The 17,751-nt window shown below is 27.1% G+C and overlaps 3 protein-coding genes and 1 pseudogene across 3 annotated transcripts; 2 read left to right on the top strand and 2 right to left on the bottom strand.

Moving 5' to 3' along the window:
* The first annotated feature begins 730 nt into the window (after nucleotides 1-730).
* Nucleotides 731-2,292, top strand: LOC112686031. Its single transcript, XM_025558132.1, has 3 exons — nucleotides 731-1,562; nucleotides 1,879-1,972; nucleotides 2,046-2,292. The coding sequence occupies exons 1-3, from the start codon at nucleotides 1,148-1,150 to the stop codon at nucleotides 2,290-2,292; spliced, it is 756 nt and encodes a 251-aa protein (XP_025413917.1). The 5' UTR covers nucleotides 731-1,147.
* Nucleotides 2,293-5,260: 2,968 nt separating this feature from the next.
* LOC112686078 (magnesium-dependent phosphatase 1-like) lies at nucleotides 5,261-9,754 on the bottom strand. Its single transcript, XM_025558201.1, has 5 exons — nucleotides 9,508-9,754; nucleotides 6,579-6,642; nucleotides 6,297-6,518; nucleotides 6,062-6,234; nucleotides 5,261-5,446 (listed from the first exon to the last, which is right to left on the bottom strand). Exons 1-5 carry the CDS (start codon nucleotides 9,617-9,619, stop codon nucleotides 5,418-5,420), a joined length of 600 nt encoding a protein of 199 aa, XP_025413986.1. The 5' UTR covers nucleotides 9,620-9,754; the 3' UTR covers nucleotides 5,261-5,417.
* A 3,468-nt stretch (nucleotides 9,755-13,222) lies between these two features.
* LOC112686077 lies at nucleotides 13,223-15,694 on the top strand. Its single transcript, XM_025558200.1, has 2 exons — nucleotides 13,223-13,524; nucleotides 14,900-15,694. Exons 1-2 carry the CDS (start codon nucleotides 13,377-13,379, stop codon nucleotides 15,670-15,672), a joined length of 921 nt encoding a protein of 306 aa, XP_025413985.1. The 5' UTR covers nucleotides 13,223-13,376; the 3' UTR covers nucleotides 15,673-15,694.
* Nucleotides 13,929-16,120, bottom strand: LOC112686076 (annotated as a pseudogene).
* Nucleotides 16,121-17,751: the final 1,631 nt, after the last annotated feature.

Here is a 17,751-nt window from a genome sequence, read left to right as displayed (position 1 = left end):
TTCAAACCGAGGTAACAGTTGGTTTTACTTTCTGATTAGGATGACCATCCTAAAAAAAGTGACCACCAATGTCTCTCAATCTAACGTTTTTCACAAAAACAAGCTAAATATAACCTCAAAAAAACATTTGACATTCATTGACCTAAGTAACTATGTAAGAATTAATAACAAAAAATAAGCATTAAAAAAAAATTAGTCATAAAAATTTTTTTTATCTTAATTAATTAAATAAATTTTCATTCCCACTGAATGTTTATCGGAACTTTGGAAATCATGAGTCATTATTACGTAGTCCAATATTTGTTATGTATAATAAATTCTTGCCGTTAATTAATTAATATTTAGTATTTAATTTTATTTGGCATTTTATTAAAATAATTTATAAATAATTTAATTTTTGTTGCATAGTTAGAATTACTGCACTATAGTACTAAAAGTATAATTATTCATGTATATCAATATTAATTATCATGTTACGATAGGTAAGGACTGTCCACTGATTGTATCTCACATACAAATCCAATGCAATCATTAGGTTGTGTGCTGTTGACAATGAAAGACTTGAAAGTAAAAAATAATAATATAAATACCTTGTTGTTATATTATTCGTATTAAAATGATACAACAAATTTGCGATAGCGAAAATGATTTTTAATAATAAATATTTTTTATTTCTCTTTGAAATTTGTAATCAAATTTAAAATGAAATATCTATTTTTAATGTCAAAGATTTAAGTACTCATAATAAAATAATGGAAAATGCAAAGGACAACACGATAACAACAAATAACGTAGTGAACTTCAATCATTTTATTGGTTTACCAGGTACGTTTAAAACGGGCATAGATAAAACTATATATGAGTCAAAATTAAACAATGTTTTCCTTGCAAATTCTATCGAAAGTGACGTAAAAAAAGAGCCATATTGCTCTCTTCTGTCGACGAAGAAATATATAAATTTTTAATCAGTCAGTGTACTCCGAACAAACCCGAAGACACTCCATATGATACGTTAATGGCTAATTAAAATAAATATTTTAAGCCGACCCAGTCTTACTTTGCGGCAATACGTACATTCTACCAATCAAAATAAAGACAAGACGAAACAGTTTGCCAATGGGGTACACGCGTAAAATATCTTGCTTCTATGTGTGGTTTTTCTTCCGAATTATCAACAGTAATTCGAGACATTTTCGTCGCTGGAATGGTTAAAGGACCAATTCAAGATCGATTACTCGAAGAAGACGTATTTAAAATTGGAACAACATATTCATTTCTAATGGAAATAGCCATCACAAGAGAAGCAACTATGAACGACAAAAGTAGATTAAAAATGGAAGAATGTGTAGACATAAAATACCACAAGGGAATCAATGTTTCCAATAAAGCCAATAAATGGTCTAACCCATCCAAGAAGCCCATGGAAAAACGTGGAGTTTCTGGCTGTTCCGACCATATTCGAAAGGACTACATTTACAAGGATTACGAAAACAACAATTTCAATACATCAAACTCTTCGAAAACTTTGAAGCGTATTCCAAAAATGATTGTTTTTGATTTAGGTATGTTATTTTCATAACTAACTATATTACTGTAACATTTATATAGCAAAATGTATGCTTATAGTTCGCAATACTAAAAATATAAATTTATATAAAATTTATTTATTTTAAATTTTTATTTTTTTTTTTTTTTTTTTTTTTGAATAGTCTATTTGTAATTAAATATTACAATAAGCATGCATGTACATATAAAATAAATACATTTAAATAACAATAATTTAAAAAAAATAAATAAATTTCTAATAAAAATGAATATTTTAATATAGATAACTATTAGTAATAGTTTATTACACATTTTCATATTTTCATTGTATAGATTTTACATTATGGCCATTTCTAATTGATGCTCAAGCGAATCCCACTATATACAAAAAAAGGCAATTATATGTTATAACGAACACCAATAACGAGTATATATTATTAATTCATAGGTAAACAATTAGCAAAATATTTACCTTGTTCAAAAATATTGTCCAATACCAGTAAATCACGTTTATTGATGCACCGTAATACTTGCAATACTTCAAAATTATTCAAAATAGTTACAACAGGAATTAAAAAATCTACTCATTCTACTGCTACTAAAATTATCCGTAATGAAGAACCGCCAGTATTAAAAATAATGGGTAGAGCATCTTCTCCTATCTTACCACTAGCGTCAAGTTCAACATCTGAAACTCAAACTCAAGGTAAACGTAAACATATAAATATATTTGAATCGGATTCATAACCAGATGATCCATTTAATAATGCAAATTCATCTACTACTATGCCTAATTTAAGTTTAAATACATCCACTGCATGCTTATCGATTCCATTAGAAACTGACAATGATGTTCTTTTGATTTAACCGGTATTAAAGAAATTGCAATAGGACTTTCTAATATAATGTACAAATGTATATCATTAGCTTTAGAAAAACACAGCACTTATATTTACACAGTAATTAGTGATAATGCGGCAAATATGATAAAAATGAGTAAACTTTATGAGTATAAAATTTAATAGGAAAAGACTTATTTTTTATGTATACAAATAGTCCATACTATTAACTTGGCAACTGCAAATTTTACTTAAGAATATGAATATAAAAATATATTATATTGATATATTCTGTCTGTAGCAATATTTTTTATTTTCTTTTTAGATAGGTACCGATTCAAAAGAGTGGAAAAAGAAAACAGCAAACAAAAAGATATTTTAAATTTTTATAGTTTATATATTATACATAATTTTTAACTACCTAATATTTTTTTAGTTTTTACTAAGTATAAAATAGTAAGTATTTTTAATTTTTTAAGAGTGAATTTTAAAATCAAAACATATACGTTTTGGTCATTTTATACGTTTTATACGTGGGGTATTATACGTGTAACGTATTAAACGTTTTATACGCGTATATTATCAACCCTGATTATATTGATCCATATTTTGTGATATATATATATATATATGATAGGTACTTCATAGTAATAATGGTACGTTTTTCCCGTCGAATCTTTAGATTATTTTTACGATGTATTTATTGTTATACGAATGGCTGGGCGATAACACACCTTAATGGTGATTGCGGGGCTATAATAAACCAGTTCCCTAAATTTATAACTGGAATAAACACTTTAGTCTATAGCAGTGTTTCCTAACTGGTGTTCCGCGGAACCTAAGGATTACTTAGGAGTTATAAATTAGTATGTTTCACTTATTTCTCATCAAATACAAACAAAAAACAAAATTCAGTTTTAAACTAACATTCTTAATTTTTTTTTACTTATTAAAATTTTGATAATAGCTAAAACTCTTCGGGAATCATATTTATAGATTTATTTAAAACGTCAAAGATTGAATAAAGGAGCTATACCATCAATTTTCCCAATGAATGTGCTTCACTTAGCTAATATTATCTCTGATGAGTTTTGTAATATTATTTTTATTTCGCATTACTGTTAATAATTATTTAATATAAATATTGCCAGATTAAGGATAAATGAACAAATACAATGTTTCATGATCATAACTATTATCTCACAAACATTCTTAAGAAATATATATATATATGTTACGGGCAAAAGCCGAAATCGGGCAAACCTCAGAAATGCCCGGGCAAAACGCAAACTGCCCACAATCCTTGAGCAAAATGTCATAATTCGGCTTTTGACCGGATAAACCTAGTTATGACCAACCTCATTTGGGCAAAACTGCCAAAAACGTATACTGACTTTTATCGTAAGAGCGAAACCGTAGAGTCTTAAATATGTTTGTTAATATTAAATACGATTTTATTACGATTTATAGATGACCATGTGTATCTTGTTAATTTATCGCTGTTATTGTATTTTTTCAACTCGTTATATTAAAGGTACACAAAATACACTATCAAAATGGGGTTTAAACGTATTATTATTTTTAATTATTTATTTTAACATTATAAGAGTACCTAATATTATTATATGTTTATTTTTATACAAATACTTAATATTATTATATTTTATTATTATTTAATTGTATTAAATTATATCTAAACAATATTTTATGATAATTATTTTTTTGTATTTAATATTAACAAACGTATTTAAGACTACGGTTTACCCTTACGATAAAAGTCAGTATACGGTTTTGGCATTTTGCCCAAATGAGGTTGGTCAACTAGGTTTGCCCCGTCAAAAGTCGAAATATGACATTTTGCCCAAGGATTGTGGGCAGTTCGCGTTTTGCCCGGGCATTTCTGAGGTTTGCCCGATTTCGACTTTTGCCCGTAACATATATACAATATTATAGTAATATAATATTACAAAGTCCGAAGCAACCATGTATAGAGGTTTGTATAACTTAAAACTTTAATAGTTCCATCTAAATATGATTAAAAATATTATGAAGCTTATTTAATTTTAATACTAATAAATTTAAGTTAGTTGGTGATTTAATATCCGAAATTTCATCAAAAGTAACAGTTAAAAACTCTATGATTGAGGAACCCTATTCATTTACTTTACCATGGAACTGGTTATGTGATATAACAAAAAACAATTCATCGATAATTGTACAAACGTTTTTTATTTTGAGTCAATTTAATGAATATAACATAAGAGTAGTAGAAAAGCAGTTTGTTTTATTACTAGGTACCTAATACTTAATTTAATAATGAAATATGATTAAACTTACATAAAATAAATAATAAATACTTATGAAACACCGTTAAAACTGATAATTGCCTATGGACTCTGAACCATATTTTTAAGTAAATGGAGTGAAAATGAAATCATCAGCAATTGAAATCTACAATTATTGAATACCTATAAGCAATAATAGTTTACTAAGAATATTATTTGAATTTGATTATCAAATTTTGGTAAAAAATAATATGGAAGGAATAAAATATAAAAATGTCATAGCTTCATTTGGTCCACAATTTGTTTATTTTAATGGACACTGGAAACATAAAAATGGCCTAAATTTAATTCAAAACGATAATAGGTAACTTAATTGTACTAACTCACTGAGAGAAAATTAAGTGTTTTATCAATTAATTATTAGTTTACTGTATTCAATAATATAATTTTGAATTTAAATATACATGTTTCAGTAATATATGTTTATGGAATCTGGTCATGGTTCGGTTTGATCAAAATGCTTTAAATATTATTGGTTAAGGTTCAGATCCGGAGTAATCATGGGATGGATTGAGTTTATAATAAAAAACATTTATAATTAAATAATATGAAATTTATATTATCACTGATGTGGTCTGGTCTACAATTTCGAATTTATGTTACTTTGTTTCCAATTATTTATTAATAGCATTTTGTTCGTATTTCTTCAATGTTTTCTTTTCTTTCTCATATTTTTTTCCATATTTTTTTACATATTTTTTTCCATAGAAGCAAGATCTGAAATTCATAAAATATAATATTAATTTGTTGTAACAATAAAATAAAATAATTTATTTTGCTAGAAATTAAAAATAATTATAAGTTTTAAAAAAGTCATAAATCCAGATACTTTGGCAAATCCAGATAAGAATTTGATTGAAAGATGGATTTGAATATTCAGATATTCAGATAATTCAGATCTTTGGATTTCATACCCTTTCCTAGCACCTATCAACCAATGGTTGTGGTACAGTATTATTGATTTGAAAATAATAATTTTTTTGTTAACTTGTACTTCCTGAATAATATATATATTAACATTGCTTATAAATACTATTATTTATAATCCATATTATATAATAATTAATAATAATTAATTTATAACATAATATTATATAAACAAAAATGTAATTTACAGTTTTTTATTTAAAATATTATTTTTGTTCATATATAAAATGTATGTTTGTTTTGTTATTTAATAAAAGCAATTTTGTTGATACTTGGTTTTTTTTATTTATTCATTTTTAAGATTGTCAGCCCATTTTTAGATCAAGATAGATGGGTATACTAATAACTATATGTAGATACCATAAGAGTTAACCATAATTTAATATAATAAAACAATTTACATACATTCTGTTTTTTTATCTGAAAACTTGATCATCCCCTCGATAAAATTTCGCATTGTTATTCCATCTTCCACTAGATATGCTACAACACCAAAGCGCTGCACCTCATAAATATTACGTGGTTCATCATCAAAAAATAACATGTCCTCAAGATCAATTTCGCTTTTTGTGCGTATACTAATAACAAAAAAATCATCATATTGTTAAAGAATTTTTTAAATTTAATATTTTATACTAACTTATCAAAGTGACTGATTTTTGAATCTACAAAAAACATTTCTTTGTACTTAAAAAATTTATCCCAACCAAATAAAGTAATAAGTTGCTCAGCTGCAACCTTTTCTTCAGTTCTTGAAGCAACACCACATGTGATATTATGGCTTTGTAAAAATAATAAAATGTTGTGAGAATCGCAATAAGGTTTAACTTCACGTCCTCGGTAATCTATAACTTTACCAGAACTAAAAATTGCATCTAATTATTAGTATGTAAAAAAATCTAATACTTAATCAAATACTAGCCTGTCTTTTTGAAATTGAATGGGTTGTGGAAAACTATCAACCCAAAATGGCCATAATGTATAATCTGCAAGACAAATAATATTATTAACTATTTAATAATTGCATTAGTAGGTATGTAGTACTATTTATTTAGCTGAATATGAACTATTAATCTGTTAATTTAAAATTAAAATTTATTTTTATAAAAATTTTATACTTCATATATTTTTATTTTGTAGTGATTTAAAAAAATGTATGCGTATGCATTCTATATTTAAAAAGTTATAATTGCTATAATCAAATATCTGGAAAAAATTTAAACAAATATTAGTTATTTTTAGAAAAATATAAGACTATCTGTGTCAGAAACCTGGTAAAAAAATATAAGACAGTATAAATCTCTAGTAAATAGCATACATATAATAGGTAGGTAATATGAAAGGGTTGTAATTATCATTATAATGATAGTTTACAATAAAAATCTGTATAAATAATAATTATAACATTTTCTGAATGTAGTTAATGTTTAAATTTTAAAGTACACATATTATAAGAATAACAATACCTAAGCTAGTCATCTTAATGTAATTTGCATTTTAAATAATTAAGAAGCTGATAACATATTGATTCTAATTTTTTAATTAGGTAATTATTGAAAAATTTTTTTAAATATTGAAAATATTGATGATTGATAGTATTATTATGTACCATGTTATATTTTGAAGAATCAAGATAGCTTTAACAATAATGTAATATTAAATAAATATTTATTCATCTGTCAATAATAGCATAGAACACTTCACATTTTATTTAGGTATTTGTAGTTTTTCCCAATATAGAATTGAATAACTAATCATCAAAATTTTTATTACCAATAATACACATCTACAAATAATAAAAACTCGTAATATACACCTCGTAATAACCTCCATACATAATAATATATTATACATTCATATTTTACACCCATTATAGTATTCATAGCAAATAATATATTTACATTTTACGTATAGGCTATCACTAGAGCTAGAGGACTTCTAGGAGTTTACATGTTTTTAAATAATCATCAAAAACATAGCTAAGTAATATAGTAATTTATTTCATAGCAATACAAGGTTATATTTAAAATGTATAGTTGTATAATTTGCATATTTGACATTTTTTAATTTATAAGTGCATATTTGGCCATTTTTTTAATTTTATAACTAAATGACGATTATTTGTATGAAGAAGTAAGTTTTTTAATTTTATAAAAAAAAATGTATACATTTATTTCTTCATCTATCTAAATCTAATAAAATAATTTAAATTACAAAAGAACACATGCGTTCTACAAAAATTGAATGATCTACACAATCTAAAACAACTGATGACAAAATTAAAAAAGTTTTGGAGAAAGATGTTAGATTTGATAACTACAAAAAATATCAAATATTTTAAATGGACAAAATGATATCAGTAGTAGTGACCTACGATTTTTTAAGTGTGCATCAATAATTTCCATAGACATGAAACGTTCCTTTTCTAATTATAAAAATATTTTTGCTGATAACAGGCAGTCAATCAAATTTCCCAACATAAGAAAATATCTTATAGTCCAATGTAATGCTCAAAGCAATTAGTATTATATAAAAAAAGAAAAAAATGTATTCATTTAATTTATTTTTAAAATAATTTAAAATTTTTTGTTTTAGACAAAAACTCAATAAAAGATAAAAATAAATCTGAAAAAAAGAAAATAATTACCTCAGATCATCATAGATATGATATATCTATCATATCTAAAAATATTATTATTTATTACTAAGTTATTTTTTTTATTTAATCAATTATTAGTAGGCTTAAGGACTTCTAGCATTTGCATACTTTTTTAATTATTGTTAAATATAGCAGAGGGTGAAATAAATTTGTTTCTCGGTGCCATGATATTAGATCTAAAATTTGAATGTGCATATTTTTGCATATTTTATATATTTTGCAGGAGAGTGCATATTTTAAAATTTTTATGCTTATTTTATATATTTTGACAAATTTTTAAAATTTTAAATTAAAAACTATAGATACATATTTCAACCGATCGAAAAAAAAATGTACTTAATACTTCCAATAATATATATATATATATCTGCAAACTATCTCTCATATCTTGTTATAATTTTTGTATAAGTATAAATAATACTACAAACTTGTATCGACCATATAACCCGCTGGATATCGACCGGATGTAGATAAAGATAGTAGTCAATATAGAATAATAGATTATTTGTTTAATGTTCAGTTCAGTTGATTATTATGTATACGTCGTTGTTTTTGCGTCTCGTAACCACACAAAGTCGAATCATACGTAAAATGTCATACGCGTATATTTTGAAAAACTGTGTAATGCTGAAAGTACAACAGTCTACAAGTAGTCAACTACAAAGTTTTGTTTCGGAGTTTAAAGATACATTTACATTCGATGGACACGTTTTATTTTATGTACTATGTTGTCTTTTTTTTTTTTTTAATACATATAAATGCATATTATAATACATATTTTAATGATTTTAGAAGCATATTTGCATGCATATTTGTGTATTTTTTAGAGCTATAAGTCTCTAAGCCTAAATACAATAAATATAATTTTTTTTAATGCACATTTTAATAGTATATTTATTAGTATAGTATTATATTAGTATAGTATAATTAGTATTATATTATTATTTAATAGTATAGTTCATTAGGGCATCAATGCATTCATATTTTACATTTTTTAAGGGCATGAAGTCCCTAGCCCTAGCCATCACCCATCAACGCAATTATAAATTTTGAGCAAGGTGGATAAGACACAAAATAAATAGGGGTGCCAAGGTACACCCAGCACCCCCTCCCAAATGGTGCCTCTGAATAAAATTACATAGATATAATAATGTTAATTAGCAAACAGGTATGTAAGACATAAACAACATACCTAAATCAAAAATAACCAGCTTCGGAACATGCGTAAGGGTATCGAGTAGAGGTTCCATGTCCGTGTCCGTGTCCGTGTCCGTGTCCGTGTCCATGTCCATGTCCATGTCCATACATGTATTCAACACAAAATATTTATGAAAACTAGAAATAACAAGTTTAAACTTTAACCCTTAAATTCATATATTACCGTCGGTAGTGACTCAGAGAATCAATAATCAACACCGGATTCTGTAATGGTATTGTTATCTATATTCAATGGTACTGACAGCCAGTGATGGTAGGTGATAGCAATCAGAATTCCCAACCATAAGCCTTAAATTTCCCTGTAAAAATATTTTGTTCGCTTCGCTTGCTAATACATAATAAATAATACACTTTTTTCGTTGAAATGTTCGAACCCTTACTTCTCTTAAGACTATAATACTGTATAATATTTTATTAGTTTATGATAATAGCATATTATAATTTTTTAAATATAATGTTTTACTTATACAAATTATAGTAATATTTTAGAAGTTTTAAGAATAACTTGACTTTTTATGTCGAACTTCAATTCAACATTAACAAACTCTGTAAAAATTAATTACAAACAAACCATTATAACTTGAAAATGTATTTTTCATTAAGTTTTAAGTTCATTGGTAACTTTTATATGCACCTATATAAATATTAATATAAATAAAAATAAAATAAAATAAGATAAATAAATAAGATAAAAATAAGAAGAAATAAATACTTTTTTTTATAAAAAAGAAAATGAATACAAATTGTTAGTGTTGTGTAAAAACATATGCTCTTTAGTTACTTTAAATCGAGTGCAAGTTACACCTTTGTCTTGAAATGAAGATCTTATGATAGCAACTTCATTTAATGCATCATCACCAATCTTATTTCTCTTTTTAGTTTTAATTTCATTTACAATAGAGAAGTTCAGCTTCAGCATTTGAATGCGGCAATGTTAGCACTAACTGTGCTAATTTCGATATGTTTGGAAATAAAATACCTTCTTCAACACAATTTGCCTAAAATATAAAACTTACTGTTAAGTATATTCGAATGTTATATTTATTATTTTTACATTTTTATTTTTTAATACTATACATATTATTTACATAAATAAAATCTAATTTTTAATCCAATAAATATTTATCTTTTTCCACATTTCAAGTAAAGGAAGTTTTAATAATTTTTGAGCTAATTCATTACTTAAATTGCACGGCAAACTTCTCTATTTTTCTTCGACTTTAAAAGTATCTATGTACGATAAAAATGTTTTGTTAAGAATATGAAACCCTTCATAATCTGAACGACCATTCAGGTAAAACGCAATGTGAGGATTTAAAAATTACATTTCTTTGAATATGTTATTTTCAAAAGGAAGACGCATTACGCATTTATACTGAAGAAATCTTCAGCAGCTTTTAGATAAAATTGAAAACAATTTTTTTTAAATTCTAAAATAATGTCCTTATCATTTTCTGGTATCTCTTTCAATTCAGATTGACATTCTGCCTCAACAAAAACTTCATCACAAGATAAATAATTATTTTTGTCAGCAAAATAGATTTCATGTGAATGGTCGTTGATTAAATGTGGCTTGACAAAATGTTGGCATATATTTTTAAAAAGACAAATAGAATTGTTTTGCAGTAAATTAATTGAAATACTACGACTTTGAAAAAGAACATTAAATTTATTAAAATAATTTAAAGCGTATTTCAAGAAATAAAAGTAACATTTTATAATTCTATTATTGAGATCATTTAGTATGATTTCGCTTGATTTTAATTTATCTTCTTGAACAGCAACTATAAAATAATGTTGTAAGTCTGTCCAACATTCTAACGATCAAAAAATACACTGGAGCAAAGTCAACCAACGTGTATCTCCAAGTCTTAAAAATTTTACTTATGGCCGTCAAGTATTTTTGAATTTCCATTAGTTGAGCACAGCGTTTGGTGCTGCCTGATACATATGAAGCGACTGAACGGATCCGATCTTCAGCAGACCTTGGTAGCATTTTACATGATTTATTAGCAATTAGAGCAGATGAATGACAAACACAGAGCATTAGTATTAAATTAGGATTTAAAGATTTAAAACGAGATACAAAAGAATTATTTTTTCCAATCATCATATTGGCTCCATCAGAAGCCACACCTATTGTATTAGAAATAGGAATATTTTTCTTCTTTAAACAATCTTCGAAAATATGCTTTTAGCAGAACAATCAGTAGCATCCAAACATACAAGTTCTAATAGTCGTGTGTGTACACCACCTATACATTGATGTACAAAACGAACTAAAATACACAAAAATTTGTTCATATATATATATATATATATCTGTTGATTCGTCAACTAATATTGAAAAACGTTGAGTTTGAATTATTTTAACTAATTCACTAGTCTCTATTGGTGCTATAACTGCCGTAAGTAAGTACCGTAACTGAACTAATCGAGGCCCATGTGCAAATCAAAATCTTGAGGCTCCTTATGGTTGTAAATGTTTAAGCATTTGACCTTTTGAGGCCTCATAATATTGTACGAGGACCAGGACCTGCGTGCAATGCACACTCTACACACCCGTTCTTTACGGCACTGGCTATAATGTTTTTAATAATATAAGTACATTTTTTCTGTACATTTGTATATCTCTAACTAATTTGAATTCATTAAATATATTTTTCAGAAGTGGTATTAAATGATCCACTTTACTGAAAGCAACGTTATGTTCTGCAAAAAAAGCTGATAATATAGTTTCAGCTTTTTCTACACTAATTGTACCTGGTTCTTCGGTTTGATTTGATTGGACAGCAAATAAATTCTGTAACTGTGGACCACTGATAGATTTGATGTTAGCTTTATGTTTAAACCCAAGAGCATGTTTTTCTAATTCACTTTTACCGCACTTAAGTTTTACATTGCATGCCTTGCATTTACATTTTGAAGGATCAGATTTATCTTCTATAAGCTACAGTTTAAAATTACTGTCATCAAGCCATTCTTTTCTGAAAAGTTTTTGATTTATATTGTTGCGAACCAGATAGAATGACCGTATGATGTCGGTAGTAAAGAAGTTAACATTTATTTATACTCAAAATACAAAACATAAGTGTACAATGATTGATATATACAGATTGATCCAAATGTACACATCTACATGTGACAGAGGGCTTATAACAATAAATTAGTACCTAAGTCATAACGGTCTGGTTGTGCACATTTGGACTGGGTCCGTGATGAAGGTGTTCCTGGCTCTCTGCAACTACCTCTGACTACTGGTGACTGATGACGACTGACTCTTGTCTTTGCGTCCCTTGGTATTTATTCTATGTTTCTAGGTCATCCTTCCTTGGCATGGGACCGTTCCGGACATTACATATTATCCTATTGTCTTCGATTTTATATTTTATAATTTGACAATTCGTATTCCCGAGAGTAATATCGCGGAGTTTGACAATATATTTTAAGTTATTACTTTATTATTATTAATTCAAAAGACAGCTTATCCTGTAATTATTAATAATGCATTGGTCTTGGCATTGTACATTTTTAAGACTAAGGCCGTCCTCCCACTAGGGCAAGGCGACGCGACGCGATTTTAAATAAATATCGCGTGATAATCGTTTGTCTTATAAAACACGGATAAATATATCGGGGACTTCCCACTGACGCGACACGATGTGACTACGACGCAACACGACAACAACTAATTGCGCGCAACTAGAGCTGTCAGTCGCTTGATGAATAGTTGCCACTACATCACTTGAATTATACTCGTGTTTATTTCATTATATTTTATTATTTCATTGTAATAGTATTATAAAATATAATTATTATATAGATAACTATAATTATAAAATTATGTCGAAAAAAGAGTGTGTGTTAACTATAAACTTAATTGAGGCTGTGGAAAAATATCCATGTTTATATAATGACAAATTACCAGAATACGCCAGAAAAGATTTAACAGAAAAGGCATGGTCAAAAGTTGCAGAAGTTAAAGAAACAGGTAATACTATTTATTATTAGTTCATATTATTTATTGTAACATAATATGTTATATTATGGTATAAAGTAAATGCTAAAAATAAAATAAGAACAATGTACTAATATTAAAAACTATCACCCTACCTCAACGCATCCAGAATATTCGACAACTAATATTATCGGTCATCGATATTAGGTATAATATTTTGTTTTTAACAAATAGGTATGTATGAATTATATTTATTTATTGTATTAAGTAGATATGAAAACAAGTTATGCAGTTTACCGTATTAATAAATACAAAATAATACAATAGCTAAATAATACAAATAATAATTAATAATAATATGCATTTAAATACACTTTCATATACTTATTTCAAAACAAATTTAAAAGAAAATTATTATCAAATATTTAGACCATAATATTAATAATTATACACAACTATTCCACTGCCATAGCAGCGATGCATAAGACTTAACAAAATATGAAAACAAATAATCCCTCATATCACTCGCCGCTCGTGTTCTCAGCAACTCATTTTGATCGTCGTTGTATTTGAGAAACTCAACTGGTACTTGAATGTCTTCTGAACAGTTTTCATCAAAATCAACGGAAGGTATATACTGTCGACCTTCCCTTTTACGTATAAAATTGTGGAGAATACATACTGATCTTATTATATTGTTAATAGTAGTTTCGTTATTACATCGTATTGGTGATAATAGTACTTGAAATTTTTGTGACATCATACCAAATGAACACTCAACAGTTTTTCTACCTCTACTGAGTCTGTAGTTTTTTTCAAAGGAAATCCTTCGTCAGCTACAAAATAATAAGGAAAACAAATGTCGTTAGGATCATTAGGCAATGGTTTAGGATGTGGCATATTTAAACCATTTCTTTCAAGCCACCGACCCATTCTTGATGCTCGAAAGATATCTCCATCGCTATTTCTACCAGCGAAACCAGTTTCTATCATAATAAAATTTCCATCTGCATCACTGCAAGCCATTAAAACAATTGAACGGTATGATTTATAATTAAAATTAGTGGATCCTGTATTAGGGAGTTTTTGTATTCTTATGTGTTTTCCATCTATTGAACCTAAGCAATTTGATAAATTCCATAATCTATTATACTGATTTGCTATACACATCCACTGTTCTTCGGTTGGTATAGGCATGTATTCATTAAATAAACACTCCCATATTTTCTGAGTAGATTCTGAAATTATTTTACCGATTGTGTTGTCACCTCGAGCAAAATAAAATGATAGGCTGGAATAAGTGCAGCCCGTCGCCAAATATCTAATAAAAAATAGTTTTTAGGTAATTTTCTATTTATGTATATGTATATTTCAATAATTTATTATTTTTGTATTATTTTATTTTTAGTTTCATTGTGTAAAAAAAAATGGAAAAATTTAAGGACTGTATTTGTCAGGAATATGAAATCAGCACCTATTGGATCTTCTAGAAAAGTAAAGAAGCCTTATTATTTGAATGAATATTTACAATTTCTTTTGCTATATGTAAAACCCAATACTGTTATAACTAATCCGGGAAATCTTCCTTCTCCGACCTCAGATAATGAAATTACATTTGAAAATAATGAACAAAGCGATACTGAAGTCCAAGATGAAGGTATTATACAACAAGAAGAATATTTAACCGATAAAATTATAAACATTGAAAAACCAAACAATGGAAAAGGTCGTCTTCCTCTTGTACAAGAACGTAACCAAGGAAAAGGTAACAAAAAGAAACGAAAATTAGATGTTAGCGAAGTAGACCAGTCCTTTATTGATTTCGTGAATATGAAGAAGGAAAAGTCCTGTGAAACTGATCTAAGAAAGATGTTTCTTCTTAGTTTGTTACCAGATATTAAGAACATGACTGATCAACAAATGAGAATGTTTAAAAAAAAAGTATTGGATTTGGTCGATGACATTTTAACTGAAAATCCGACTCCTCAATATCAATTACCAATAACCATGTTCAATCCATCTCGTCCTCCGACTACATCTTCAACTTTCTCAAGTTCATCATTATATTCTTATAACCACTCAAATAGTTTCACGCCAATCCATTATCCTGAAGAATCACATGTGGCAGCTAAAGTTAGCAACCAGAACGAAAATGTTTGTCAAGATTTTATAAATATGTAAAAATGTATATGTAATAAATTACAAGGAGTATACTACCTATTATATTAAATTAAATATTAAATATTATATGAGTCTTAATAATTATTTATTTTATTTATATTAGTATAATTATTTTTATGTTAGTAAAAGTTAAGCCATTACCTCAATGTTATTAGTAGTCATTCACGTACACAAATACAACGGCGGAAATGTGTGTCTTGTTTTTCAATTTCTGGTCCCACTTTTTCCACAAGTAAGTTAAAACTTTCTTTCGACATTCGATAAAAAGATTGAAATTTAACGTCATCTTGTAATAATTCATTTGCGGCAACAAAAATACGACAATTAATATTATTCTGTATGTATGGATGTACCCAATATCTCCTTTTCGTTTTTCGTTTCTTGTGGTTTTGATAATACCAGTATAATGCAATGGCATCGTCATATTCAGAGGACGACATGTTTGCAACTGACCAATTTTAGTTGCTGAAACATCGTCTATACTGTGCAGAACTCACGAAATCAGATCGTACGATTTTTTGATAAGCAACTATTTTTTTTAGTCGCGTCAACGTCGCGTCGCGTAGCGTTGCCCTAGTGGGAGGACGGCCTAAGGAGGTTACATTATTATACAAGCGAGACACTTTCTATAACATTTGGTAAAGGTGGCACGTCTTGTAACAATATATTTTCTTTTTTCTTCTTTGGACAGACCGTAACAAAATGTTTTTATTTTTTTTTGGGGTCTTAACTTTTTTTATAGGAGCAGGATTGTCGATAATTGTAGTTGATAACGAATACAATTACCTAAAAACAGAAGTTATTATTTTTATCAATTTATCACAGATTCTACAAATAATTATTATCTAGAGCCATGAGCTAAAATCTTAGTAAGTTTATGTCTAGTGCCTAAGCTTTCTAATTCGTATAATTTGTATATATACCTACAGTTGATTAAAATTTCCCTTATTTTCATGAAATACACTTAAATTTCCCTTTTTTCCCTTGGCGGTTAGTAATTGATTCAATACTGTTCATTCGATACCAGTATTTTCTTATCGATATAAGTATCGAAACCATGCTATCGAATACAAAAAGTACTTGTATCGAAAAAAAGCATCGATACTTTTTTGGTATCGGTAGTATTCCAACATTCATAATCACGTGGTCTCTTCCGTAAATTGTTGTATTTTCGTGGACGTCGATAGTATGATTATATTGCTGTGATGTTTCAAACATCGTGTTACCTCGTCAACAAATCTTGTCCAACATTGTTTCATAGCAGCCAATCTGTAGGTCAGTGACTAAGTGTACCTTTTGGCCAGTAGAAGAGGAACAAAGCCGAAACGTCACACCTGGTATGCCAGAACTTGTGTCCTATTCCCTCTACACCCAATTTTACAAATTTTTTTACTTCTTTAACGACTAAAATGTCAAATCTTCAGTATAATGGCAACTTGAGATAATATATGTAAATATTAAACTTTATCTTCCATTTAAAATAAGAAAATAAATATAAATATTTGTAATACAATACAAGGTAAAAAATACCATTAGATAATTTTATATCCTCCTTGAACCATATATAGCAATTATTGATCAATAATATTTTTTAAAAATTCTGTGCAGTGTCCTTGATGCAGTGATATTGCAATTGGCAAGTATTGGTGTATTAAGTAACCAGAGTGATACAGCATTAGCTATTATATTGAATTAAAATATTATTATTTGATTATTAAATGAAAGTAATAATACAAAGATTATAAATTTATTTAGAATTTTTAAACTTGATTTATAAATAGTTTGATATAAAACATTAATTTAAATATTTACTAGATTTTTATAATATTTTAAATAAATTAAAAAATTATCATATTTATACCGTTTAAAATGAACAGGTAAAAATTAAAAGAGGATCCCCAGCTCCTGGAGGAATTTTGATTTAGGTATATGAAAAAAAAAAATTATAATTGAAATTTCAAACAAAATTAGATTAATTAATTTGAATTGAATTATATTTTACGTAAATGAGCATGATCCATCAAGAGTAAATTATTATTTGTTAATTTTAATCAAATGATTTAAAAGTTTCAAAATATT

Source organism: Sipha flava, unplaced genomic scaffold (assembly GCF_003268045.1).
Source record: "Sipha flava isolate LNK unplaced genomic scaffold, YSA_version1 2_pilon_pilon, whole genome shotgun sequence".
In the NCBI taxonomy this organism is placed as follows: domain Eukaryota; kingdom Metazoa; phylum Arthropoda; class Insecta; order Hemiptera; family Aphididae; genus Sipha; species Sipha flava.
This window is presented reverse-complemented; position numbering and strand designations above follow the sequence as displayed.